This window comes from Rattus norvegicus, chromosome X, assembly GCF_021556685.1.
Source record: "Rattus norvegicus strain SHRSP/BbbUtx chromosome X, alternate assembly SHRSP_T2T, whole genome shotgun sequence".
NCBI lineage: Eukaryota > Metazoa > Chordata > Mammalia > Rodentia > Muridae > Rattus > Rattus norvegicus.
The window spans coordinates 74,799,755-74,825,814 of NC_141554.1; the positions used below are offsets into that span (position 1 = coordinate 74,799,755).

Here is a 26,060-nt window from a genome sequence, read left to right on the forward strand (position 1 = left end):
TGTGGAACAGAAGAGCATACAGATTTCGTTAAGAGCTCACTATTTGTCACTATCTTTTAGAAGAGTTAAATTGACTGAATATAATAGGGCCAAGCATTAGAAATACTCTGCTTTGAATTTGAGGCCAGCCAGGCCAGAGCTACATGGAAAGACCCGTCTCATAGAACAGACAGAACAAAAGGAAGAAGTACTCTGCTCAGTTCAATTGGATCCATTTTGCTCTTGAGAAGTCCTTTTGTGTGTTTTTTGTTTTGTTTTTTTCATTTGCTTTCTTTCTTGAGATAATAGAGGAGATTGAAACCCAGATACTGGAGTATGCTAGGTGAGTGCTTTGTCTCTAAGCTTTAGGACCAGCCCCTCCCTCCAATTATTTTAACATTAATGAAGGTTTATAGATGAGAGGGAACTAAATAAGAAATGCTATTGAAATCAAACTGAGTTTTATTATAGTAAATGTAATTGGATATCTAAAATTACTTAATAAAAGCTGAATTAGAAGTTCATTAAAATCCTATCTTTCTAAATAACTGTTTTGTAATTTTAGGCTGTCACCCTTGACCCAAATTTTCTGGATGCTTATATCAATTTAGGAAATGTTTTGAAAGAGGCACGGATTTTTGACAGGTGAGAATGTTATGTTTGATCCATTTCCTTGTCCTAGTAGTTTGGACTAAAATGTGGCAACAGCTTTCAGAAGAACATTTATAGAGCGTACTTTTCCCTCCTGCCTTTGATATCCTTTACTTAACAGATGTAGTTGGTTTCCTGAATGCTTTTATACTTATACCTAATTCCATTTACATTTTCTTTACTGTAAAACTGTTAGAAATGATTACCTTTTGTACTGAATTGTTCCCTTGATCTGATTAAGAAAACTAAGTAGGGGCTGGAGAGATGGCTCAGCGGTTAAGAGCACCCGGCTGCTCTTCCAAAGGTCATGAGTTCAATTCCCAGCAACCACATGGTGGCTCACAACCATCTGTAACAAGATCTGATGCCCTATTCTGGTGTGTCTGAAGACAGCTACAGTGTACTTATATATAATAAATGAATAAATAAATCTTTAAAAAAAAAAGAAAACTAAGTAAAACTTGACCTTTGACTTTTTAATTTAAAACTGCTTTTCTAATTTGTGTGTGTTAGTGAGGGAGGTTGTACGTACATGTGTGTGCAGGTGAATGGCACATGGGAATCCTGTAGAGAATGCTGGTGTCCATCCCCATCCTATCATTCTGTATCTTATTCCTTTGAGGCACTTTCTCCTTGAACCCAGGGTTCACATTTTTGACTAGGTTGCCAGTCAGAAAGCCTCAGTGATGTCCTGTTATAATCCCCTTCCCCCAGTGCTGAGGTACATGCTTCTATATGACCATACCTAGCTTGTTAGGTGGGTTCAGGGATCTAAACTCTGGTCCTCATAATTATACACCAAACACTCTTAAATACTGATCATCTCTCCAGCCCCTTGATTTATTTGATTTTCTGTGTATGGGTGTTTTGCCTGCATGTCTGTGGACCATGTTGGAAAGCCAGAAGACGGCCTGTAGAACTGGAGTTATACATGGCTGTGAGCTGCCATGTGGGTTCTAGGATCAAACCAGTGTTCTCTGGAAGAGCAGCCAGTGCTCCTGTCCACTGAGTTGTCTCTTTAGCCTTTGATTTGTAACTTTTTTGTTGTTTAAGGGAAGCTGAGCAGGAATACACAAATTTTTTTTCTGTGAAAATATGTTTTATATAGTCTGGTACTTTGGAGGCTGAAGCAAGAGGATTGCTGTGAGTTCAAGGCCAGGCCCTTGATGGAGCAAGACTCTCTCAAGAAAACATACTGGGCTTGGATGTTCTAGCTTACACCTGTAATACCAGCCCTTGAGAGGCCAGGGGAGAAGGGCTTGCACAGAGCTGGAGGTCAGCTAAAGCTGCAGAGTAAAATCTTAGCTCAAAACAAAACAAAAAAACCCCATATATCCCAAAATAAAAATGCAGGGCCGGGGTTGGGGATTTAGCTCAGTGGTAGAGCGCTTAGGCAAGCGCAAGGCCCTGGGTTCGGTCCCCAGCTCCGAAAAAAAAGAAAAGGGAAAAAAAAAAAAAAGAAAAAAATGCAGGGCCAACAATTTTCCTCAGTGGTAGAGTCCTTGTTTAGCATGCATGAGGCCCTAAGCTCAGTTCTTAGCACCAAAAAAAAAAAAATACATTTTATTAAAAATGAGATTTCGATATTCAATAAAATATCAAGTTGTCATTAGTTAAAATTAATTCACATTTCATTTAATAAAATCTCCATTAAGGTTAAGGGCGAGATGGCTCAGTGAGTGAAAGTATAAGCAGATGACCTGAATTTGATCCCTGGAACCCACAATGGGAGGAGAGAACCAACTTTACAAAGCTGTCTTCTGGCTTCTACACGTGTACTGTGGTCTATGCCGACCTGTATACATGTCATAAACACTAATAATAATATGTTTAATTAGTTGCATTTTGTGTATGTGTTTTTGTTTTTCTCACAGAGCTGTGGCAGCTTATCTTCGTGCCTTAAGTTTGAGCCCAAATCATGCGGTGGTACACGGCAACCTGGCTTGTGTGTACTATGAGCAAGGCCTTATAGACCTGGCCATTGATACCTACAGGCGAGCTATAGAACTGCAGCCTCATTTCCCTGATGCATACTGCAACCTAGCAAATGCTCTCAAAGAGAAGGGCAGTGTAAGGATTTTGTCTTATTTCTTTGTTACGTGGTAGAAAAGAAGAGTCTTCATTGTACATATTAAGTATTGAGATTGTTATATTGGTTTCCTTTCGAGTTTTGGTTGCTGGGAAGGAGGATATTGAAAAGTGTCCATTTTCCAGTGTGTTACCAGCCATTAGACTCAATGATGCAGTTACTTGAATTACTAGAATAGCAGCGGTCTCCCTGATTCTTTTGTGTAGTTTCTGAATGGTTTGTTTTATTTTCCAGGTTGCTGAAGCAGAAGATTGTTATAACACAGCTCTTCGTCTGTGTCCTACCCATGCAGACTCTTTGAATAACCTTGCCAACATCAAACGGGAACAGGGCAATATTGAAGAGGCAGTTCGCCTGTATCGCAAAGCATTAGAGGTATGTTCAGTGCTGTGACTGGAGGGTCTAGCCTAGCCTATGGGACAGTAAAGGGAAAGCAGTTTAGTTTGCCTGCCATTCATTCACCTCTGGGTTTATTTATTTTATTTTATTTTTGGTTTTGATTTTTGAGACAGGGTTTTTCTGTGTAGCCCTGGCTGTTCTGGAACTTACTGTGTAGGCCAGGCTGGCCTCGAACCCAGAGAGTCCCAAGTGTTGGGATTAAAGGTTCAGCTGCCGTTCACCTCTTTAAGAGGGTCATTCACTATTGATATAAGGTCCTATGACATGCAAGATATTGACTAGTAAGCTTAGTAATAGCTTCACTGTAAAGCTATTACAGTGAAGAACTCAGGCCTGTGTGGTTAGTAGGAGTTTAGAAAAGAAGTGGCATTACTCAGCATGATTACAGGAAGAGAAGCACACCTCCTGTTTCAAATGAAGATAGGTATGAAATGGAGGGAGCAGTAGAATTTGAGCTATTAGACCTGAAGACTGGGTAAACTTGGAAGGGGTGGCGAGAAGCCTAGGTGTACACAGTGATGGTCTCAGAGCTGTGGGAGGTACTTTGGAGAGTCTTTCTGCTATTTAATGTCAGCTGTTATCGGAACTCTAGGTCTTCCCAGAGTTTGCTGCTGCACATTCCAATTTAGCAAGTGTACTGCAACAGCAGGGCAAGCTGCAGGAAGCACTGATGCACTATAAGGAAGCCATAAGGTAAGAAACCCATAGCTTCTTTTTTCTGTTTTCATTTTTGAGATTATAATTACATCATTTTTTCTTTCCTGTCTCTCTAAAACTGTCCCATAAACCATACCTCCTTGCTCTCAAATCCATGGACACATTTTTTGTGAATTGTTGTAACACACATAATATGTATATATATATATTTATATGCTTATGTATTTCTACATACAACTTTCACAACCTGTATAATGTTACTGTGTATATTTTCAGGGCTGACCATTTGGTATTGGATAACCAATTGGTGTGCTTTTCCCTACAGAAGGCTTACTCTTACTTAGATGCCTGTATATCTTTGCATAGGATTGAAGCCTGATGGGTTTTCTCCCATTCACTTCAGCATCTCTTTGTTTTTTCTTTTTTGAGACAAGGTTTCTCTAAGTAGCCATGGCTGTCTTGGAACTCACTCTGTAGACCAGGTTGACCTGGAACTCAAGAGATCTACCTGCCCCTGCCTCTCAAAATTCTGGGATAAAGTTGTGTGCTATCAGCACCTGGCATCTATTTTTTAAAGGCGTGGCATAGTGGTATATGCTTTAATCCCAGCACTCAGGAGCTTAGGTAGATGGATCTCTGTGAGTTTGAGGCCAGCCTAATCTGCATAGCAAGAGCTAGGCCAGCCAGGGCTACATTGGAAAACCTTGTGTAAAACAAAAATTTGGGGCTGGAGAGATGGCTCGGGGATTAAGAATACTGGCTGCTCTTTGAGAGTGTATAGGTTCATTTCCCAGCACCGGGTGGTAGCTCGCAACCATCTGAAAATCTAATACCAGGAACTCTAATGACCTCTTCTGACTTTAAAGGGCACCGGGCTTGTGCATGTTACATAACCATACATGTGGGCAAAACATCCACACACATAAAATAATAAAATAATTTAAAAGTTAACTATTTTAAGCTTTTTATGAGACAGGGTTTCATTATGTACCCTGTCTCATAAAATTATGAACATGAAACAATCATGAATTATGTTCATGTTTGTTTTGGAACTCACTATATCAGGCTGGCTTTGAACTCATTGAAATCTACTCTACCTACCTCTGCCTCCCATGTCCTGGATTTAAAGGCATGTGCTACCATACCTGACTTACATATTTTAAACTTAAAAATCATTAAAAATATTCATCTGTATATGGATATGTGCAGTACATGTAGGTCCCCACAGAGGCCAGAAGAGGGAGGAGTGTGTTAGATCTCCTAGAGTTGAGAGTAAGGCAGTTGTGAACTGCCCCATGTAGTTGCTGGGAATTGAACCCAGGTTGTCTGGAAGAGCAGTCAGTACTGAGCCACCTCTCTCAGCCCCTTGTTATTTGTTTATTCATTTAGTTACTTATATTTATTTTTAGTTTTTTTTCCCCTGAGACAAGGCCTCTCATGATTGTCCTGGAACTCCATGTGCATCAGGCTGGCCTAGAACTCACAGATGCCCCTGCCTTTGCCTCCCATGTATTGGAGTTAAAGGCATGTATAATGTCCTGCTTTACTTTTTAATAATCATATTTCATTTATTTCATGTGTGTGGAGAAATGTGGGCATACACTACAGTGCCCATGTGGAGGTCAGAGGATAACTGTTTTATCTTTTCATATATGTTCTGTGGTTGAACTCATGTTATCAAGCTTGATTGTAGCCATCAAGTTACCTGCTAAACCATCTCACTAACCTTTTAAAATTACTGCTTTTTTTTTTTAAAAAAAAATGTGTTTTTATCAGTATCCCTGGCTGTTCTGAACTTGCACTGTAGAGCAGGCTGGCCTCAAACTCACAGAGATTTGCCTACTTCTGCCTTCCAAGTGCTGGGAACACACCCAGCTTATTATTGTCATATTATAAAAGATTAATTTGCTTTTAAGTATATGTATTATCTATGTATAAAATGTCCTTAAGTTCCAGAAGTGGGTGCTTTATCCCCCTAGAGCTGGACATTGATGCTGGGAACAAAATTCAGGCTCTGCAACAGCAAGAACTATAATTGCTGAGCCCTAATTATTATATAATTTATTGTTATTATTTAATAATTTATTACTATCTAATAATTAAAGGTTTGGCATTTGGTAGGTGCTAAAATGACTCTTTCTCCCTCTTTGGTGCTGGGGATTCAAACTAGGCTTCATGCTTGGTAGGCAAGCACCTAATCACATGCCAAACCCCCCGAGTGCTTTATATAACAAGATTTTACATGAGATAATCAAGCTTTTGTCTTCTCCTTCAGAATCAGTCCTACATTTGCTGATGCTTATTCCAATATGGGAAACACTTTAAAGGAGATGCAGGATGTTCAGGGAGCTTTGCAGTGTTATACTCGTGCCATCCAGATTAATCCTGCCTTCGCAGATGCACACAGCAATCTGGCTTCCATTCACAAGGTACTGCTGGTATTTAAAGACGGGGTACCTTAGCACTGAAGTATCATTGTAGGAAACTCCTCACAAGTTTGTTTTCTTTCCAGGATTCAGGGAATATTCCAGAAGCAATAGCTTCTTACCGCACAGCTCTGAAACTTAAGCCTGACTTTCCTGATGCTTATTGTAACTTGGCTCATTGCCTACAGGTAAAGAATAATGGTTCAATGTTTTTCTTTCTGTATTGTTACCACTTTTTAATTGTGTTCCGTGATAATCTAAGCCTGCTTAGAGAAAAGAGACAGTATTTTTATTTTATTTTTATTTTTCTTTATTTTTATATTTTTGGGCAAGTAGCAATCATAGGGCAGTTTTCAGGAGCCATTTCTTTTAGCATTGGACTCCAGTTGTCTGGCATGCATTGTCTGGCATGCATCGTCTGGCATGCATCGTCTGGCATGCAAAGGCAAGCACCTATACTCACTGAGCTAGCCCCAAGACTGTGCTTTTAGGCGGTTATCTAATATTACTTTAGGAGCTCAAATACTTGTAAAATAAATCTTTGGTTAAGTTTTTGGGTGATCATTTCTTCTTGCTTCCTCTAGATTGTCTGTGATTGGACAGACTATGATGAGCGGATGAAGAAATTGGTTAGTATTGTAGCTGAGCAGCTAGAGAAGAATAGGCTGCCTTCTGTCCATCCTCATCACAGCATGCTGTACCCTCTTTCCCATGGCTTCAGGAAGGCCATTGCAGAGAGGCATGGGAATCTCTGCTTGGATAAGGTGACTCTCGTTTTAGTCTTTTTGTTGTAAACTGAAATGCATATAGAGAAAAACATTGTATAAATCAAATGTATGACTTTACCAACTAGAAATGAAACTGACTTAGCTACCCTAGAAGCCACACTTACTTCACTGTGGCCTATGGCCTGACTTGAGCTCATTTCTTCATTTCTGATGGTGGTAGTTTTTTTTAAGGTGGAAATCTAGACTAGGCATGGTGATACAAACATATAATCCCAGTACTAATGTAATTCAACACTTAGAGGCAGAGGATGGTGAATTGAGGCCAGCCTAGGCTACATAGCAAGCTCTTACCTCAAAACCACAAACAAGCAAAAGCTCCCATCTGAAAAGCAAACTAAAGGCAATAACAACAAAAGCCCCACATGATGTTTAAATTGAGCGTGTAGTATTATATACTCTGAGAATTAGAACACGACTTGGTAAGGTTTAGAATCCTCCTCCAGGAAACAGTGATAGATCTAAAGTTCTCCCTCCCTCCTTCCCTCCCTCCCTCTCTCCTTCTCCCCCTCTCTACTCCCTCTTTCCTTCCTATCATTTTTCCCCAAAATGCTATCCATAGAAGTTTCTAAAATTCTGTAAGGGTTATCATACTCCATTCATATTTCTTCGTTCCTAGAAATTTTAGATGTGTTCAGACTGTTTCATAGGTTTTTTGTGTTTTTTTTTGGTTTTTTTGGTTCTTTTTTTCGGAGCTGGGGACTGAACCCAGGGCCTTGCGCTTCCTAGGCAAGCGCTCTACCACTGAGCTAAATCCCCAACCCCTGTTTCATAGGTTTTCTATATCCTAGCTAGGTTCACTCTAAGCTCTATACAGCTGAGGATCACACTGAACCTCAGATCCTTTGTCTCCACATCACAATGACAGGGTCCCAGGGGTGCACCAACATGTCCTTTTTTGTTGTTGTTGTTTTGTCTCACTACATCACACTGGATGGCTGCAACCCAGTGTGTAGACTCAAAGCTCCATGTGTCTTAGTCTCCTGAGGGTTGGGATTAAAGATGGGCACCACATGCCTGGTTTTTATGTAGTTCTGGGAATAGAACTCTTAGCTTTATATGAGCTAGGCAAATCATGCTATCAACTGAGCTTCATTGCCAGTCCCGGTTTTCTGTTTTCCGTTTTTTTTTTTTTTTTTTTTTTTTTTTTAGATTAAAATTTACACATTACTTGATTTTCCTAATGAACATTGTATTCTGCTGGTAGATTAATGTCCTTCATAAACCACCATATGAGCATCCAAAAGACTTGAAGCTCAGTGATGGCCGATTGCGTGTAGGCTATGTGAGTTCTGACTTTGGGAATCATCCTACTTCACACCTTATGCAGTCTATTCCAGGCATGCACAACCCTGATAAGTTTGAGGTAAGAATAATTTTTTGGTGGCTTTTACTCCATCATTATTTGAGAAGGTTGGAGCAAAGGTTATTGAGTACATTGTCCCTTCCCTGCCTTTCAGGTATTCTGCTATGCCTTGAGCCCGGATGACGGTACAAACTTCCGAGTGAAGGTGATGGCGGAAGCCAATCACTTCATTGATCTTTCTCAGGTGAAAATCTGATCCTTCCATTTGTTTCTAAAAGATTTTATAGTTAATTATGTTTATGTGTTTGTGTATGTGCATATGCACGTATGAGGGCAGGTGCCCAAGGAGGCCAGAAAGGGGTGTCAGATCTCTCAAACTTGGACTTACAGGGGGTTACATAGGTGCTGAGAGCAAATGTAGGTCCTCCATAAGTATAGCAAGCACCTTTAAGTCTCTAATTTTAAATTTTTAAGCCAATTTAAAGTAATAAAAATAAAAACTATGGATACAAGCTGGGATTTTTTTTTTGTGATGGGTATTAAACAGGAGGATTATACAGGAACTACTGTATATGGGCAGTTGGCCTTTATTTCCTTGGTCATTTACATTTATAATTGATAGGACTTTTGCTGATGTTGCACATAAAATGGAAATGTGATATAATCGTGTTTGATGTATAACTGTTTTTACATTGAGCCTGCACTCAGGACAGAAAAATACTTTTAATACCTACTGAATAAAGATAAGAATAAATAGTTTAAAAAGAAAATACATCTTGTGGTGTTAAGATGAGGATTTCTTTCAAAGGCCAGCTTAGACTATGTGAGGCCCCCATCTCATTAAAAAAAATAAAGCAGCCAAAAGTAAAAACCTCACATTTCTGAGTCAGTCTCTCTCTCTCTCTCTCTCTCTCTCTCTCTCTCTCTCTCTCTCTCTCTCTCTCTCTGTGTGTGTGTGTGTGTGTGTGTGTGAGAGAGATTGATTGATTGATTGATTGATTGATTGATTGATTTTGTAGGGTGGCAGGGTGAGAGTTGAGGCAAAAACCCACTGTGTAGCTAACCCTATCTGGCTTGAAATTCACAATGTAGACCAGGTTGGCCTTTTGTGGTGATCCTCTTGCTTCAGCTCTATAAGTTCTGAGATTGTGGGCATGTGGCACCATGCCATACTGGTTGGTTGTCTTTATTTCTGTATTTGGCTCTATTCTTTACTCTGTAAATTTTATGATGAATTTTAAGATGAAACCTGTGGGAGAATTAAATTTGCTAAATATATAGACTTTTCCTGTAGGTTCTATTTACATGGGTGACCAGTAAAGACATGAATATACATATGTGTGCATATACTTGCATGTAAGCACATGTATAAATGTAAGTCATTGATGTAGTCAGGGTAGTATAGTGCTTTTCTATTACACACAAAACCCCAGGTTTCATTTGGAGCCCTGCATAAACTGGCTGTTATGACTCATACCTCTAATCTCCGCGTTTTTGAGGTGGAGGCAGATAGTAGGATCAGGGTTCAAGGTCATCCTTGGCTACATAGAGTTCAAGATCTGCCTGGGCTTGAGACCCTGCCCCAAATAATTAAGCCCAGGCACGCTCAGGTCATCTGTGTCAACTGTGGAGATCTTGAGCCTTATTTTCTTAAGACTGGGTCTCTCAGTGAACCTGGGGCTACGGTGGAAACTCTGCATCCTCCTGTCTCCAACCTCCACAGACCTGAGATTTGAGGGGCACATGTTTGGCCACATCTGGCCTTTTATACAGATACTGGAATCCACACTCATGTCATCTTGCTTGCATAGCAAGCCCTCTTACTGAGTCTGCTGCTATAGTCCTCTGTTCATACCAGTTTCCACTGAGATTATATTATGTGAAACTTCTAGTCATCTTTTGTTAATGTGGCTTATCTGTCTATTTATTGAGACAGAGTCCAAGTATTTAGCTCTGGCTGGTTGCAAACTCGTAATGTTTGCCTTCCAGGCTTGTAACAATGTGCTTGGCATCTTGTTGGTCTTTGAAGGCCCATTTCAAATACTAGCTCCTTTCTGGAATCTTGTTACTAAGCCATTCAATTTAGATGGAAACTCTGCTTCCTTTATTTCGTATCTGTAACGCTTAAATATTATAGCAGTGCTAATCCCTGTATTGCCTCACATTAACTTAGTTCATTGATGTGGTTCTCATCTCCTTTTTCTTGTTTGAAACAGGGTCTCTCGTAGCCAAGGCTGGTGTTTAACTTCTGGTCCTCCTGATTCTACCTCCCAAGTGCTCTGCTTCTTTGTACCTCCCAAGTGCCGGGAAACTACCTCCAACTAACTGTCCCTGGCTTTCCCCATCTCTTTCAGCTAGGTTTCTAGATTCTGTTTAATGTCATTAAACACATTGAATTAATTTAAGATTCTATATTGTTCTTATTGTCTATCACATAGATTCCGTGCAATGGAAAAGCAGCTGACCGCATCCACCAAGATGGAATTCACATCCTTGTCAATATGAATGGGTACACCAAGGGTGCCCGAAATGAGCTCTTTGCTCTCAGGCCAGCTCCTATTCAGGTAAAAGATCAATCACTTACAATGTCCATTGAACCAAAAAGATAGTGATTTTTTGGTTTTTCTCCATCTGACTAACTGCTCTTGAAAACAAAATAGACATTCTTGACTTTAAAAGTGTGTTCTTGGAATGGATGATGATAGATTTTTGGGTGTAGACATAGCGCCTACCAGTAAGTAAAACGTCAGTGGAGACAGGCATTTCATGGTTTTATATTAACAGCTCCTTTGTCTAAAATGTTTGAAGACCTTAACACAAAGTTATTTGGAAAGGCTGCTGGCTTGCTCTGGGCTAATGAAACCAGTCTCTTATTTATTATCTGATTTGGGAGCTTTTTGATGAAGAGCCTCTTGGAAAAACTCCTTTGGGAGAAGGTTGCTATATCTGCAGTAAGTTGGTGGGTTTACAGGTGGATAGAAGATGTTCATTTTTGGTCTGATTGTTTGTGTTTTCCTTTATAAGGCTATGTGGCTGGGCTACCCTGGGACTAGTGGCGCACTGTTCATGGATTACATCATCACTGATCAGGAAACTTCCCCAGCTGAAGTTGCAGAGCAGTATTCTGAAAAACTGGCTTATATGCCCCATACGTTCTTTATTGGTGATCATGCTAATATGTTCCCACACCTGAAGGTAGGCAGAAAACAATGGTATGAGGAAATCCAGAGAGCTGTATTCGTTTCTCCCTTTGTTGTTGTCCATATGCAGCTTTACTAAAAGGGATATCTGATTTTTTTTTCATTAGAAAAAAGCAGTCATCGATTTTAAATCTAATGGGCACATTTATGACAATCGAATAGTTTTGAATGGCATCGATCTCAAAGCATTTCTCGATAGTCTACCCGATGTGAAGATTGTCAAGGTCAGAACCTCATGAGCACTTGTCATTGAAGCAAACAGAATTTGTGATTTTCTTTTTCTTATAGCGAATTTTTATCTTGTTGATGTTTTTCAGATGAAATGTCCTGATGGAGGTGACAATGCAGACACCACTAACACAGCTCTTAACATGCCCGTTATTCCCATGAATACGATTGCAGAAGCAGTAATTGAAATGATTAACAGAGGGCAGATTCAGATAACAATTAATGGATTCAGTATTAGCAATGGACTGGCTACTACACAGGTGAAAAAGACTAATTATGTATCGCATATATACATCCTTTAATTACAACCACTGCATTTTACAGAGTAAGAGATAAGCTCACTGGGAACTGGCTCTTTTGTAGCTGTGTCTGTCTGGTTTTAGAAGTCATCTAGCTTCGGCCATCAGGTTCCTTAGTGAGCACCTACTGTGCTAATATTTTGTTTTTGCCTATCTGTGCCATTACCCTCTTTAGGCACCATGTGATGTTTGCTTCTGTAAACTCACCCTTTCCTTGACCAAATCCTGCACAGTTCGGTCTTAAAGTCACCAGTTTCTGTATTAATCTCTAGTCTCTTTCTTCCATACTCAGTGGTACTTGCTTGCTGTGCTTTTGTAGGATTGGGGGCACGTTATATTCTGCACAGTGCAGTGTATTTCCTTGTATTTGTATGTTTCGGCAAATGGAATTATTTTAGAGCTCATCTTTTAACCACTGTAATATAGTATGTATACCACGAGTATATATTGTATCCTTGATTAGGTAAATATATATATATATATATATATATATATATATATATATATATATATATATATCAATAAGAGTATAAAACAAAAGAGCAGGAATATTAGACTTCTAGGGTGTTAGCAATTTTATTGATGTCTATATACTCATGTGATAGTGTAAAACAAAGTATGGGAGTAGCAAATAAAAACTACAAATTTGAGGCCACCTTGGCCTATATGACAAGTACCAGACCACCCAAAGCTACATGAGACCCTGTCTTAAACAAAAACAGGCCAAGCCTTACATAGTGGCACACCAATGTAATCCTAGCATTTGAGAAGTCTGACTATTGAAACCATTTATATTTGGGGAGGGGGGTAGTGAGTGAGTGAGTGAGTGTGTGTGTGTGTGTGTGTGTGTGTGTGTGTGTGTGTTGGGTCAAGTCCAGGACTTTGTGCATTCTAGATAAGTACTCTGCTATATAGATATAACCCCATCCCTTGGCCTGTCCCCCTTTTCTGGAAAGGCTTCTGTTGGATGGGGTTCTCATATAACCCAGCCTTGATCTTTGGTCCTCCTACATCTATGTCCTGAGTGCTAGAATTATAGATGAGTATACCACTATGCCTTGTTTTATGCAGTACTTGAATCAAAACCAGGGCCTTTTGCATACTCTGCAAGCTGTATCCCAGCTAAACTACATTTACGTAGTCTGTGTTAGCTCTAAATTTAATCATGTTCTTTTTGTTATTCTAGATCAATAACAAGGCTGCAACTGGAGAGGAAGTTCCCCGTACCATTATTGTAACCACCCGTTCCCAGTACGGGCTACCAGAAGATGCCATTGTGTACTGTAACTTTAATCAGTTATATAAAATTGACCCTTCTACCCTGCAGATGTGGGCAAATGTGAGTATGTGTAGATTTATTATTAATGTTCACTGATGAGTAAAGATTATCTATATGGGCTATGTTGCTGAAACTTCCCCCTTTTCTTTATGGACTCATTTCTAATCTTCAAGAGTTGTGAATTTTTCAGTTTTAAATAATTTTTATTTTTTGAGATTATACAAATATTTCCCCTTTTCTTCCCTCCAAACCCGCCCATGTATATTCCTTTTTTCTTTCAAATTCATGGCTTTTTTTTTTTAGTTACTGTTGTTGTTGCTTCTATTCTTTAGTGGTAGTGGTGGTGGTTAGTAGTAGTAGGGCTGTGTGTGTGTGTGTGTGTGTGTGTGTGTGTGTGTGTGTGTGTGTGTGTGTGTGTGTGTGTTTGTGTGTGTGTGGTGTGTTTGTTCATCTGTATGCCTAATTGCATAAATATAATCAACTTAGTCTGTATGTTACTTGTATTGTTGATTTTTTGAGATGAGGTCGCATCTATCCCAGGCTGGCCTTGTTACATAGCAGAGGGTAACTGAACTTGTATTCATTCTGCCTCTAACTCCCAAGTGCTAGGAATTAATCCAGGACTCCCTTCATGCCAGGCACGTAAGTAACTGCACCAACTGAGCTATGTCCGCAGCCATTTTCAGCCTTCTAATGTTGTCTTATTTTCCTCCAGTGTTGGGGGATCAAGTTCAGGGTGTGATACAGACTAGACAAACTTTGTACCAGTGATCTTTGACTCAGTTTTTTTAAAAGATTTATTTATTTTATGTATATGAGTGCACTGTCGCTGTCTTCAGACACACACCAGAAGAGGGCATCAGATCCCATTACAGATGGTTGTGAGCCACCATGTGGTTGCTGGGATTTGAACTCAGGACCTCTGGAACAGCAGTCAGTGCTTTCAACTACTGAGCCATCACTCTAGCCTTTGTTGTGTTTCTTTTCTTTTCTTTTTTTTTTTTTTTTACCAGAGCACAAATCTATATTTATTTATTCTCTATTAGTTGAAATCCAGGATGGGTACAGCATCATGATTCTGTGTCCAATGGCCTTTGCAGGAAGGTTGCTTCAGATTTTGGCATGAACCATGCCACCGTTTCCATGCGCCCGGGTTACTTTTCCCCAGATCACTCTGGTTTTGTTTGGTTTGCCTCCAGGAGTCACTGTATTGTTTTTTGCTTTGTACACATAAGCACACTGCTTGCCTAAGTAGAACTCAGTTTCATTTCGGGCATAAACGCCTTCAATTTTAAGAAGAGCCGTGTGCTCTCTTTGGTTCCGGAGGCCTCGCTTGTAGCCAGCAAAAATGGCCTTGCACCACAGCCTTCCAGACATACTTAACTTTTTTTTTCTCTTTTTTCTTTTTTTCAGAGCTGGGGACCAAACCCAGGGCCTTGCGCTTACTAGGCAAGTGCTCTACCGCTGAGCTAAATCCCCAGCCCCCCCCCTTTTTTTTAAAGAAGTCCTGTTCCCAGCAGACCTTCAAAGGTTTGCTCTATTTTCATTTTTTAAGACAGGATCTTTCTACATAGTCCTAGCTGTCCTAGAAGACATTGTAGTATATGCATCATCACACCTGGCTCCAGTCTTATGATTTTTAAATTTCATGCTATGAACCATTTATTTATTCAAAGTGTTCTGTCCAAATCAGATTATCAACAAATTTTAAAGATTATTTACTTTGATATGTATTGATGTTTTACCTGCATATATGTCTGTGTGAGGGTGTCAGATTTCTGGAACAGAAGTTGCATACAGATACTGTAAACTGCTATGTGGGTGCTAGGAATTAAACCCATGTCTTCAGGAAGAACAGCCAATGTGAATGCATGTTCGTGTACCACATGTATACTTGGTACCCACAAAATACATTAGATCCCTTGGAACTGGAGTTACAGTATTGATGCTGGAAGTTGAACCTGGGACTTCTGGAAGAACAGTGCTCTTAATCACTGAAACATCTCTCCAGTTTGCTTGCTTTTTTTTGCTCCCCCCTCCCCCAGATATAGTTTCTTTCTGTAGCTCTGACTATCCTGAAATCCACTTTGTATATGAGGCTAGCCTCAAACTCAGAGAGCCATCTACCTGTGCTTTCCAAGTGTTGAGATTAAAGGCATGTACCACTACTGCCTAGCCAAACTTTTTCTTAAAGGGTTTGATTGTAAGTGAAATTGTCAGTTTTATGATTAGGAATCTAATATAGTCATCTCTCCTATTTTATTCTTTGTATCATGAAGACACTTTATATTGTGCAAATGAATCCAGGGCCTTGGACTTCAAATTTTAAAACTTGGCTGTATGTATGCCATACCTGGCTCACAGGCTATAATTTGCCAACCCATGACCTAACCTGATAATCAAGCTTGCTGTATGCCTACCCATGTTTTAACACTCTTGCAGTACTGTAGAGTTAAACCAGGGAAGAGTTATCAATGGTCCCACTTCCCAGTCAGCTCACGAGCCTGGTTTGCAGAAGCACAACACTGAGTATATGGAGTTAGCTGGCTCTGCGTCCACAGAACTTTTCTGCATCAGTGTATTTTTACCTTTAGATTGTTAGAAAGAAAGCATTTCTGAATCTGCTGCTCCTGTATCTGTTGTTTGTCTCAAAGGAATGGGTAATGTAGAAAGAGGAGTTAATGAGTAAACTTCTATTATCCCTGAATCCTCACTTTTGCCAAAATTCTAAAAGCAAAAGTTACATAACATTAAGCTTGTTTTCGTTTTTTATTCTGTTTATGAATATTTCTGCATCTCAATGTAAAGATACTAATGTGCTTTTTTAAAAAAGGAGTTGTGGGCTGGGGATTTAGCTCAGTGGTAGAGCGCTTACCTAGGAAGCGCCAGGCCCTGGGTTCGGTCCCCAGCTCCGGAAAAAAAAGAACCAAAAAAAAAAAAATAAAAAATAAAAAAGGAGTTGTTTCTAAGAGTGTTAGATAAATGTATGGACATTGTACAACTTGTAAAAATGTGAAATAGTCTGGATTTGGAAATTGTCTTTTCTCAACATTTTTCAGAGAAGAAAGTGTGGAGTTCTGTGATAGGAAAGTGCAGTTCTGAATCAGGAGTAGGTAAATTAGTCTGGAGGCCACATCTACTGCTTGGTTCTTTGGTTGATTGTTTTGATGCTGGGGTAGAGCCTAAGTCCTTGCAGAAGCTGGCAAGTGCTCTACTGTGGCGCCGTAATCCCAGGCTCACATTGCTTATTTTTATAAATACAGTTTATACACTTGCTATCTCTGGCTGCTTTCAAGCTACAAAATAGTTATAAAAAGCCTATAATAATATCGTCTATTTGGTTATTTTTAGAAGTGTGCTGCTTTCAGATCTAGATTAAGCAAATACTGTTCATAGTATGCAATTTGAAATGTAAGAAGTGTAGGGAAATGTGTTGGCACCTCAAGCTACTCTGGAGGCCAAGATAGGAGAATGACTTGAGTCCTTGAGTTTGTGGCCAGCCTGAAAAACTTAATGAGACCCTATTCCTTAAAAACAAAAACATAAAAAGAGAGGATGTAGAAATGGCTCAAAACATAAATCAGTTGGTGCTGGGTTCCCTTTTCACAACATACATGGTAACTAACAATGTTCTGTGATTCCAGTTGCTGGGATTTCTTAAACACAACTCGTGAGGTAGTCACTGGCCACTTTTTGATCGTACTCTTGCTTCAAAAACGGTTCCACCCCTCTCTTAGGCACTATTGACAATAATCACTACAGGGAGATGGGAAGTCATTTTCTGTAGTGGTAATTTGCCCATGTTCCAGTATATCACTTCTCTATTCTTAATGCAAACAATCCTGGTTAAAGTCAGTGGATCATAAACACACAAAAACAATAACAATATGCATGAAGGTAGGGGGAGTCAGCAAAAATGGGAGGGGTGTGAGTAATGGAGGGTGAAAATAAGGACACACAGGGAATTTTCAGGAATTTTCAACATGCAAATTAACAAAGCAAGCAGACACCCCAAATTCCCATCTTTAATGAAGACCACTGCCTATCTTAGTTCTGCCACATATAGTTGTCTCAAATTGTACCAGTTAGTAAGTTGGTTTTCATCTTCTAATATTCTTTTCTCTGTCTTTAAACACTCTGGTGACAGCTAAGAGAAAAGGGAAAAACTCAATTAATTTAATTCATCTCTTTTTAGGAAAGACCTAGGTCCCAAGCAGGTTTCTTCACTTGTTTGAGACAGGGTCTCCTTGAATTTAGGAAGCTCCTGGTTGAGCTCTGCCAGAATTATAGGTGTGTGCCATAATGCCAGATCATGTGGTGTTAGGGATCAAGCACAGGCTAAGCTGGTCAAGCTCTCCCAATAGGACTTTATTACAAGACCACAAGTATAATCTTCCATGGGAAGAATAGAGTGAAGTAAAATGATTTGGGGAAAGGCAGATAAACTATTAATCTTCTCATTTTCCTTTTTCCTTTTTTTTTTTTTAAGATTCTGAAACGTGTGCCTAATAGCGTGCTTTGGCTGTTGCGTTTTCCAGCAGTAGGAGAGCCCAATATTCAACAATATGCACAAAATATGGGCCTTCCCCAGAACCGTATCATTTTCTCACCTGTGGCTCCTAAAGAGGAGCATGTCAGGAGAGGTCAGCTGGCTGATGTCTGCCTGGATACTCCTTTGTGTAATGGACATACCACAGGGATGGATGTTCTCTGGGCAGGAACACCCATGGTGACTATGCCAGGTTAGTGACTGATAAAATCATCGCACTCTTTATTCATTAAAAGTTTCTTGGGTCAAGAGGGAGTACTTCAGGGTGAACTTGTATGTAGTAGAAGTAATTAAGGCAGGATGATAGAAAATAGGACTTATTCAAGTCTGAATTCTTGGCACCATCCTCTCCATCTGTAATGTGGATACTTAAAATGCAATTAACAATGATGATTATGTGATTACTATCTTTTTACCTTCTAGGAGAGACTCTTGCCTCTCGAGTTGCAGCTTCTCAGCTCACTTGTCTAGGATGTCTTGAGCTCATTGCTAAAAGCAGACAGGAATATGAAGACATAGCCGTGAAACTGGGGACCGATCTAGAATAGTAAGTAAACTTCCAGGAACAAACTATATATCTGAAACTGGCTAAGGTGAAGCCATAAATTAAGAATAATATAAAATAGATAAATTGTATGATGTCTGGATGGGGGACATGATCTCTTAGGAAATCATGAACTTTTAGTAACTTTCCAAAGTGTCAGATGTTTGAACCTAATACTTCACAGGAGGATAATTAAAACAAAATAAAACCAAAAAAACCTTAGTTGCCTGCAAATGAGTGAGAATTAGCACTCAGGAGGGAGAGCCAGGTGGATCTCTGAGTTTGAGGCTAGCATGAACTATAGGACATGTTCAGGATAGCCAAGGGCTTTGTTACATGGAGAAACCTTGTTTGGGAAAAAAACACAAAATTTTTTGTATATATATATATATATTTTTTTCTCATACAGTATATCCAGACCACAGTTTCCCCTCAATCTATTCCTTCTAGTCCTTGCATCCCCTGTCCTGCCTTCCACAGATTTTGCTTCTGTTTCTCTTCAGAAAAGAGCAGGAATATCAACTGAACATGACACAACTAGACACAGTAAGACTAGGCACAAGCCCTCATATCAAGGCTGACTGAGGCAACCCAGTAAGAGGAAGAGAGTCCCAAGTGCAGGCCAGAGAGAGATACCTCTGCTTCCACTGTTAGGAGTCTCACAAGAACACCAAGTTACACAACCATAATGTACATGCAGAGGGCCTAGGTCAGACAGACTCATACAGGCTCCCTGGTTGTCGGTTCAGTCTCTGTGAGCCCCTATGAGCCTTGCTTAGTTGATTCTGTGGGCTGTCTTCCCCTGGTGACCTTGACCTTCTGTCTCCTACAGTTCTCCCCCTTCTCCTGTGAGGTTCCTTGAGCGCCAAGGGAAGAACCTGAAGGAGGTCTTGAATTTGGTGTCTTTTTCCATCTAATATTTAACTGTGGGTCTCTGCATCTTTTCCCATCAGCTGCAGGAAAAAGCCTCTCTGACAGTTGGGCTAGGCACTGATCTATGGCTATAGCAGAATCTCATTAGGAATCATAACATTTTTACATTTCTCTCTCTCTCTCTCTCTCTCTCTCTCTCTCTCTCTCTCTCTCTCTCTCTCTCTCTCTGTGTGTGTGTGTGTGTGTGTGTGTGTGTGTGTGTGTGTGTGTGTGTGTAGATGGTATACATGAGGAGTTGAGTTTTCTCTATGTGACAGGTGCCTTTTTTATCTGCTCTGTAGCTCAGCTTGGCATTGAGCTTGATTCTCCTTGCCTTGGATTCCCAATTTTGGGGATTATGACTATGCCACCATACTAAGATAAAATTATGCTTTTGAGTACTAGTTTTTTTTTCTTTTTCTTGTTTGAGACAAGGGTTCTCTGTATAGCCATGGTGGTCCTGGAACTTACTCTATAGACCATGCTGGCCTCCACCTCAGATAGAACCTGCCTCTGCCTCTCAAGTGCTGGGCAGGTGTGAATCACTGTGCCTGGCTTCATAAAATATTTTTATCTCCCAACATTTAGTTATGAAAATTCTAATTTTACAATAAACACTATATCTGCTACTTAGACCATGCTGTTGTATATTATTTTATTTGGTATATTAAAATATTTTTCACCTGTTCATGTTCTCAATGAGCCACCCATTTTTGGGTGCATTTTTATAAGTAAACAGTAGATAAAAGGAGACAGCACTTCAGAGGAAGTGTCATTAATTAGAATTCAATACTATTTTTTTAGGTAAGGTACTTTCTATATACTAGGCAAACATTTACCACAGAGTGAGCCTTAGTAGTTTGTATGTATAGGCATACATATGTACATGTCACAACACACAAACAAACGGAAGTCAGGACAACTTTCTTTTTTTTTTTTTTTTTTTTTTTTTTCGGAGCTGGGGACTGAACCCAGGGCCTTGCGTTTGCTAGGCAAGCGCTCTACCACTGAGCTAAATCCCCAACTCCAGGACAACTTTCAAGAGTTGCTTCTCTCCTGTCACCTGAGTTCCTAGGATGAAGTTCAGGTTGTAAAGCTTATCTACAAACACCCTTACTCACTGAGCCACCTTACCAGCCCAATACTTATTTTTGAGATAGAATATTTATATATGGGGCCAGACTTGATGGGACATACGAGACTGAGGCAGGAGGATTGCCTTTAGTTTTAGGCAAGCCTGGACGGCAGAATGTTACACCCTTGTCTCAACTAAAAAGAAAGATACTCAAGTCTACACATCTTTTTTTTTTTTTTTTGGTTCTTTTTTTCGGAGCTGGGGACCGAACCCAGGGCCTTGCGCTTCCTAGGCAAGCGCTCTCTCTACCACTGAGCTAAATCCCCAACCCCAAGTCTACACATCTTAAGTGTTCAATGAATTTTAAGAATTTCCAGACTGGGCATGGTGGCACATACTTATAATCTCAGCACTAGGAAGTAGGAGACTGGCAGATCACCAGGATGAGTGGATGTATGTATGTAGGGGTGTGTGTGTGTGTCTACATATATGGATACATACACATATATAGCCAGCCTAGCCTTCTTCGAGTGATTTGTCTTAAAGAAAATGTTGAAGATCCCTGATACATGACGTCCAAGGTTGTCCTCTGGACTCTACATGCACACACAAATATATGCATACATACCCAAATACACAAATAGAGAGATCATAGGGTCTTTTTCTTTGAAAGGAATCATTAATATGAATATGGTTAAGTTGAGCCCAACTGATAAATTACTGACTCTGTGACAAGCCCCATGATCAAAATCAACTTGGAAAGGGTTTATTGAGCTTAGGTATCCATATCACAGCCCACCGTGAAGGCATGTCAAGGCAAGAAGCAAGAGCTGAAGCAGAAAGTACAACAAAGGAGCACCTGGCTACAGGTGTCACTGCCCATATCGATCTGGTTTGTCCCTTGTTAATCATTAATTGAGGAAGTGGCTCACAGACATGTCCACAGTTAAGTCTGATGGATGCAATTTCTCACTTGAGGTTCCCTCTTCCCAGATGACTTTAGTTCGTGTTAAGTTGACAGGGTAATTGGAAAAAGTATAACTTTGGTCATATTTTGACTAGGTGTTTATACAGTCTGGTTCTGAGTTTGCTGATTTGTAAAATTGATTCTCTTTGGTTTTATTACCTAGCCTGAAGAAAATTCGTGGCAAAGTATGGAAACAGAGAATATCTAGCCCTCTGTTCAACACCAAACAATACACAATGGAATTAGAGCGGCTGTATCTGCAGATGTGGGAGCATTATGCAGCTGGCAACAAACCCGACCACATGATTAAGCCTGTTGAAGTCACTGAGTCAGCCTGAATAAAGACTGCGCACAGGAGAATTGCCCCTATACCTGAGCCTCAACCTTCTGGGGGAAAGGGAACTAGATAACATGCTTTATGCTTATCTGTATAGTACTGTGTTGCAGATGGGTGATATATAATGATAATAGAATAGCACAGCCAGACTTGCTTCCTGCATGATAGGGAGAGACAAGAAATAAGAAACTACTATTCCACAAGGAATCTCTAGAGTTTTGCAGCAAACAGGTGGTGCACAGGTCTGGAATGTTTGCTCTCCTTTGGTCTTCCATGGATGCTTAATGTGGAGGGAGATAGAGATTAACCAGCCATTTTGTGATTCCGTGGATTGATCAAATCTTCTGATCCTTTATTTTTTTCTTTATGTTTTGGGGTTTGAAGCTTTTAAAAATGTTTGCTTTCAGGTATTTTTTTTTCATGTGAAGTGATCTTGATTCTTCTGAGATGAGGTTTTAAACTAAAATGTTGCTTCCTGTTTTAGTGTCTGAACTCTGACAGGGTGACAGGGACCTTGCTGGTGTAGTCTTTTTATAGGTTTTATAAACCACATGAGCCTATATCAGTCATTTTAGTGTCTGACCTAATGCTTGGCACTGTCAGTGCTTTGTGTAGATGATGACTTAACATTTTTCAGCCTGTTTTCCACACCCCGCCCCCCAGCCTCCATTTAAATTCTCCTGTGACTGCTAACAAAACCAAGTCTGCTTTCAGACATCCCAGAGTGTTTCTCTTAAACACGCCATCTGGTGCCAAATGAAAATTCTTAGGAGTGAATATTAATCATGAAGGTCACAGTTGTGGTACTGTTACTGATAATAATGTAGATTATTTTTTTGCCTAAGTTTTACCTATTTCACCAGTGTTTCAGCCCTTGACTGCCCCTCCTATGCTGCTTCCAAAAGTGATAGTGTGTGATAAGATTTTTACCTTCTTTTCTAAAGTTTGTTTTTTTTTTTAAAGTGAGTCCTGTTCTTCCTATTTCTTTCAGCAGAAATGAAATCCCAGGTAAGTATATAAGTATTCGAATATTTGATTAGTAAGTTACAGTTATCTCCAGTACATTAAATAATTTTCACTGACAGATTTAGAAGTGAAAGCTCTGAAGAACCATCTCTCTATCCAGGCAGTTATTTTTAGACTGTGTTAGGATGTGTTGTCCGGACTTAGTTCCAAAATCTATGGATTCAGCCTTGGTAGCAGTGAATTTGTACCACCACTTGGTTTAGACTACAAATTAGACATTGGCCCTCGTGGAGCTTGAATTCTTGATGGTAAAAAACAGTTGCATTTCAGTAAAGGGTGGAGGGCTTGAGGCTTAAACATATGAATATGTTTGTACTGCTCTACTGCACTTATACTCTCCAGTCACAGATCAGTTTTGTCTGTTAGTAGTGCTGTAGATTATGTCCTTCCAAAGCACCTAGGCAGTGCACCTATTCTGTAGTTGCAGCTCTTGCCTGAATGTACCTTAGCTGACAAATTATTGATAATTAAGAACTTGAATTTGTGATCCTTACTGCTAATTAAAACCTAAGCAAAGAGTCTCATGTAATTCTGATAGCAGAATTGCATTGTGATGAACTGTGTACCTTTAGTAATGTAAATCAAGGAACATCAGTTAAGAGATTTCTTAATTTATTTTTTAACTGAATAAATATCAGTTAAAGATTGCCAGCATGGTTACAGGTAAACTGATTTTCAAAATTCACTGAACTACTCAATGCGGGATTGGATAATAGACTTCCAGTGCCGCTAAGGCTGAGATCTGTGGCCATTTACACAGCACATCATTCCTCCTATAGGAATGAGCTTTTTTCTGGCACGACAAGTAGCCATTCTGGTTAAAGCTTTGCTTATTGTAACAGGCTTTTATTTCCAGGTAACCTGTCTGTGGAAGACTTAATTCTGAATAGAGTAATAGATATTACTGGAAACTGATTTGTTTTTCTTTTCTATTATACTCTGCTTTATTGAAAAAGTAAAGCATTTAAAATTGTGCTTCAGAAATTCAGATGTTGTCTTGCGATCTTTAAACAATAAATGGATGATTTCCCCTTAACATGGTTTGGTGTATTTTGTCTCATTATATTGAGTATTACTGATGAAACCTATGATTGAATAGCTCAAAACAGTACAAAGAAATGTTTCCTTATTTTAAGTTGATATTAGGAATTAACATTGTTTTCTTTCTGATGGGGAACATTGGAGATAACCACAGAGCCCCAAATACCTATATAGGGTTTTGTGGGTTATTGTTCACCTTCCATTCTGAGGATTACGCAGACCAAGCAAGCACATTGATATTAGCTATAACTTAAGCCTTATAGTCTCATTCTTTATATGGACTAGTCTTTTTTAGGTATTTACAGACAGAACTATTTTCCCTCTGTTGTGTACAATCTCAGCCACAAGTTTGGCTTCTAGTTTTTTCAGAGACATAAAGGGAAAACATTGGAGCTGGACAGATTGCTTAGCAATTGAGAGCACTGGGTGTACTTCCGGAGGCCCCAGGTTCAATTCCCAACATCTGCTTTGCAAACTGTAATTCCAGATCCAGGAGATCTGACTCTCTTTTGGCTTCCTTGGGTATGCATTTGGTGAACAGGTATACACACAGGTAAAGTACTTATAAAATTAATGTGCATCTATACACATGGAGGTAAAACTCATACACATATTTTTTTTTAAAAAAAAGGGAAATAGGGGTAGGGTGGCATATGCCTTTAATCCCAGCACTTGGGAGGAAGAAGCAGGTGGTGGCCAGCCTGGTCTGAAGAGCTAGTTCTAGGACATATAAAAGTATACAAGACCAAGATCTGGCTTGAAAAACAAAAAACAAACCCATGCATAGTGCATGCCTTTTAATCCAAGTACTCCAGAGGCAGGTTGATCTTTGTGAGTTCGAGACCAGCCTTGTCTACGAAGTAAGTTCCAGGACAACCAGAACTGTTACACACAGAAAAACTTATCTTGAAAACAAAACAAAATTGGGAAATGGTTGTTTCAAGTAAACTTTCAGCTGTTTTCCTTACTGACTTTATTGTGCCCCAAAGCCCTAACTTGGATTTGTGCTTGTTGGAATCTGGGAGCCATGAGACACAATGATTAATAGTTTTGGGATCTGTGTGTTCTGACATAACTATAAGCCCAGCACGGGGAGGGTGAGACAGGAAGATTACCGGAGGTTCAAGGACATCCCAGGCTAAAGAGTGAAACCCTGTCTTAAGCAACAGAGATGGTGTGGGAGGAGAGGTTGACTTCATCACTAGTTAGACAGTGGTATGGGGTGAAGTCAGGTAGCCATTGGAACCTATACTTGACCCTCATTGTCAAAAGTGCATCATCTGTCTCATTCGGCTCCTGCATTCAAAGAACTGCCCGACAGATTAAAATACATTTCTATAACCTTCAAACTGCCTGTAATTTACCTTTTTGTGTGTTGATTTTAAACAGGATTCCATGTAGCCATAGCTGACCTTGAGCTTCAGATCCTCCTATGATGTTAAAGAGATCACAAGCCTGTGCCACCGTGTCCTACTGTTTGTTTTTGGGTTGTTTTGGTTTTGGGTTGTTGGTTGGTTGGTTGGTTGGTTGGTTGGTTGGTTGGTTGGTTTTGACAGAGTCTCACTGTATAGCCTTGGCTGGCTTCAAACTTAACCTTCTGAGACCTGGAATTACAGGTATGTGCCAATGTGCCACCATACCTGACTGAACTGTTCAAGAGTTTATTTGAATCTTAACTTTTATTAGTTTTCTATTCAGTTTTTCCAACATTGTTCAGATTTGTCTTGAACTCTCCTCCACATTTCAAGTGCTGGGAAGTATAGGTATATAGTATTACCCCGTGTGTGTGTGTGTGTGTGTGTGTGTGTGTGTGTGTGTGTGTAAAATTTTGATTATTTGGGAATTTTCCATCATGAATCCTAGTCATACTTCTCAGTCTTCCCAGTTCTGCTTCCCTGCTCTTGTGACTTCCCCTACAAAAAGAAAAAAATAAGTCCAGTTTGTGTTGCCTATAATATAGTCACTGGGGCATGGTCAAACTCCCAGTAGCCAGCCCCTTAAAGAGAGTGAGTCAAACACTGAGATTAAAGAGGTGTGTGGGCTTGGGGTCTAAGTTTCTATGTTCATGCTTGCTCAATGAGCATTTTATTTCCTGAACTATCTTCCCTGGCCCCAACACTGAGTTTTTAATTGTTTAGAAACAAAACTTTTGTCCAGCTGGGCTCCTGGGCTCCTGGGCTCCTGGGCTCCTGGGCTCCTGGACTCCTGGACTCCCAGGCTCAAGGAATACTTTGGCCTTAGCTTCCTAAGTAGCTGGGACCAGGCTGGCATGCTAGTGCCCTTTGTGCTGGGCTCAAGTACTTTAAAAAAA

General features: G+C 39.9%; 1 protein-coding gene and 1 pseudogene across 3 annotated transcripts in view; one reads left to right on the plus strand and one right to left on the minus strand.

Moving 5' to 3' along the window:
- The window catches only part of Ogt (O-linked N-acetylglucosamine (GlcNAc) transferase), a 44,802-nt gene extending 21,058 nt beyond the window's left edge, over window positions 1-23,744 (plus strand). For all 3 annotated transcript variants that reach the window (XM_087599187.1, NM_017107.3, NM_001398715.1), the window contains 17 exons: window positions 545-624; window positions 2,505-2,700; window positions 2,954-3,094; window positions 3,711-3,811; window positions 6,051-6,204; window positions 6,288-6,389; window positions 6,786-6,965; window positions 8,194-8,352; window positions 8,447-8,536; window positions 10,731-10,856; window positions 11,317-11,487; window positions 11,600-11,716; window positions 11,810-11,980; window positions 13,206-13,358; window positions 17,788-18,040; window positions 18,271-18,394; window positions 21,509-23,744. In XM_087599187.1, coding sequence (XP_087455313.1) covers window positions 545-624; window positions 2,505-2,700; window positions 2,954-3,094; window positions 3,711-3,811; window positions 6,051-6,204; window positions 6,288-6,389; window positions 6,786-6,965; window positions 8,194-8,352; window positions 8,447-8,536; window positions 10,731-10,856; window positions 11,317-11,487; window positions 11,600-11,716; window positions 11,810-11,980; window positions 13,206-13,358; window positions 17,788-18,040; window positions 18,271-18,394; window positions 21,509-21,683 — 2,493 coding nt within the window. In that variant the 3' untranslated portion in view covers window positions 21,684-23,744. The remainder of the gene's footprint in view (window positions 1-544; window positions 625-2,504; window positions 2,701-2,953; window positions 3,095-3,710; window positions 3,812-6,050; window positions 6,205-6,287; window positions 6,390-6,785; window positions 6,966-8,193; window positions 8,353-8,446; window positions 8,537-10,730; window positions 10,857-11,316; window positions 11,488-11,599; window positions 11,717-11,809; window positions 11,981-13,205; window positions 13,359-17,787; window positions 18,041-18,270; window positions 18,395-21,508) is intronic.
- Rpl35al4 (ribosomal protein L35A like 4) lies at window positions 14,331-14,679 on the minus strand (annotated as a pseudogene).
- Window positions 23,745-26,060: the final 2,316 nt, after the last annotated feature.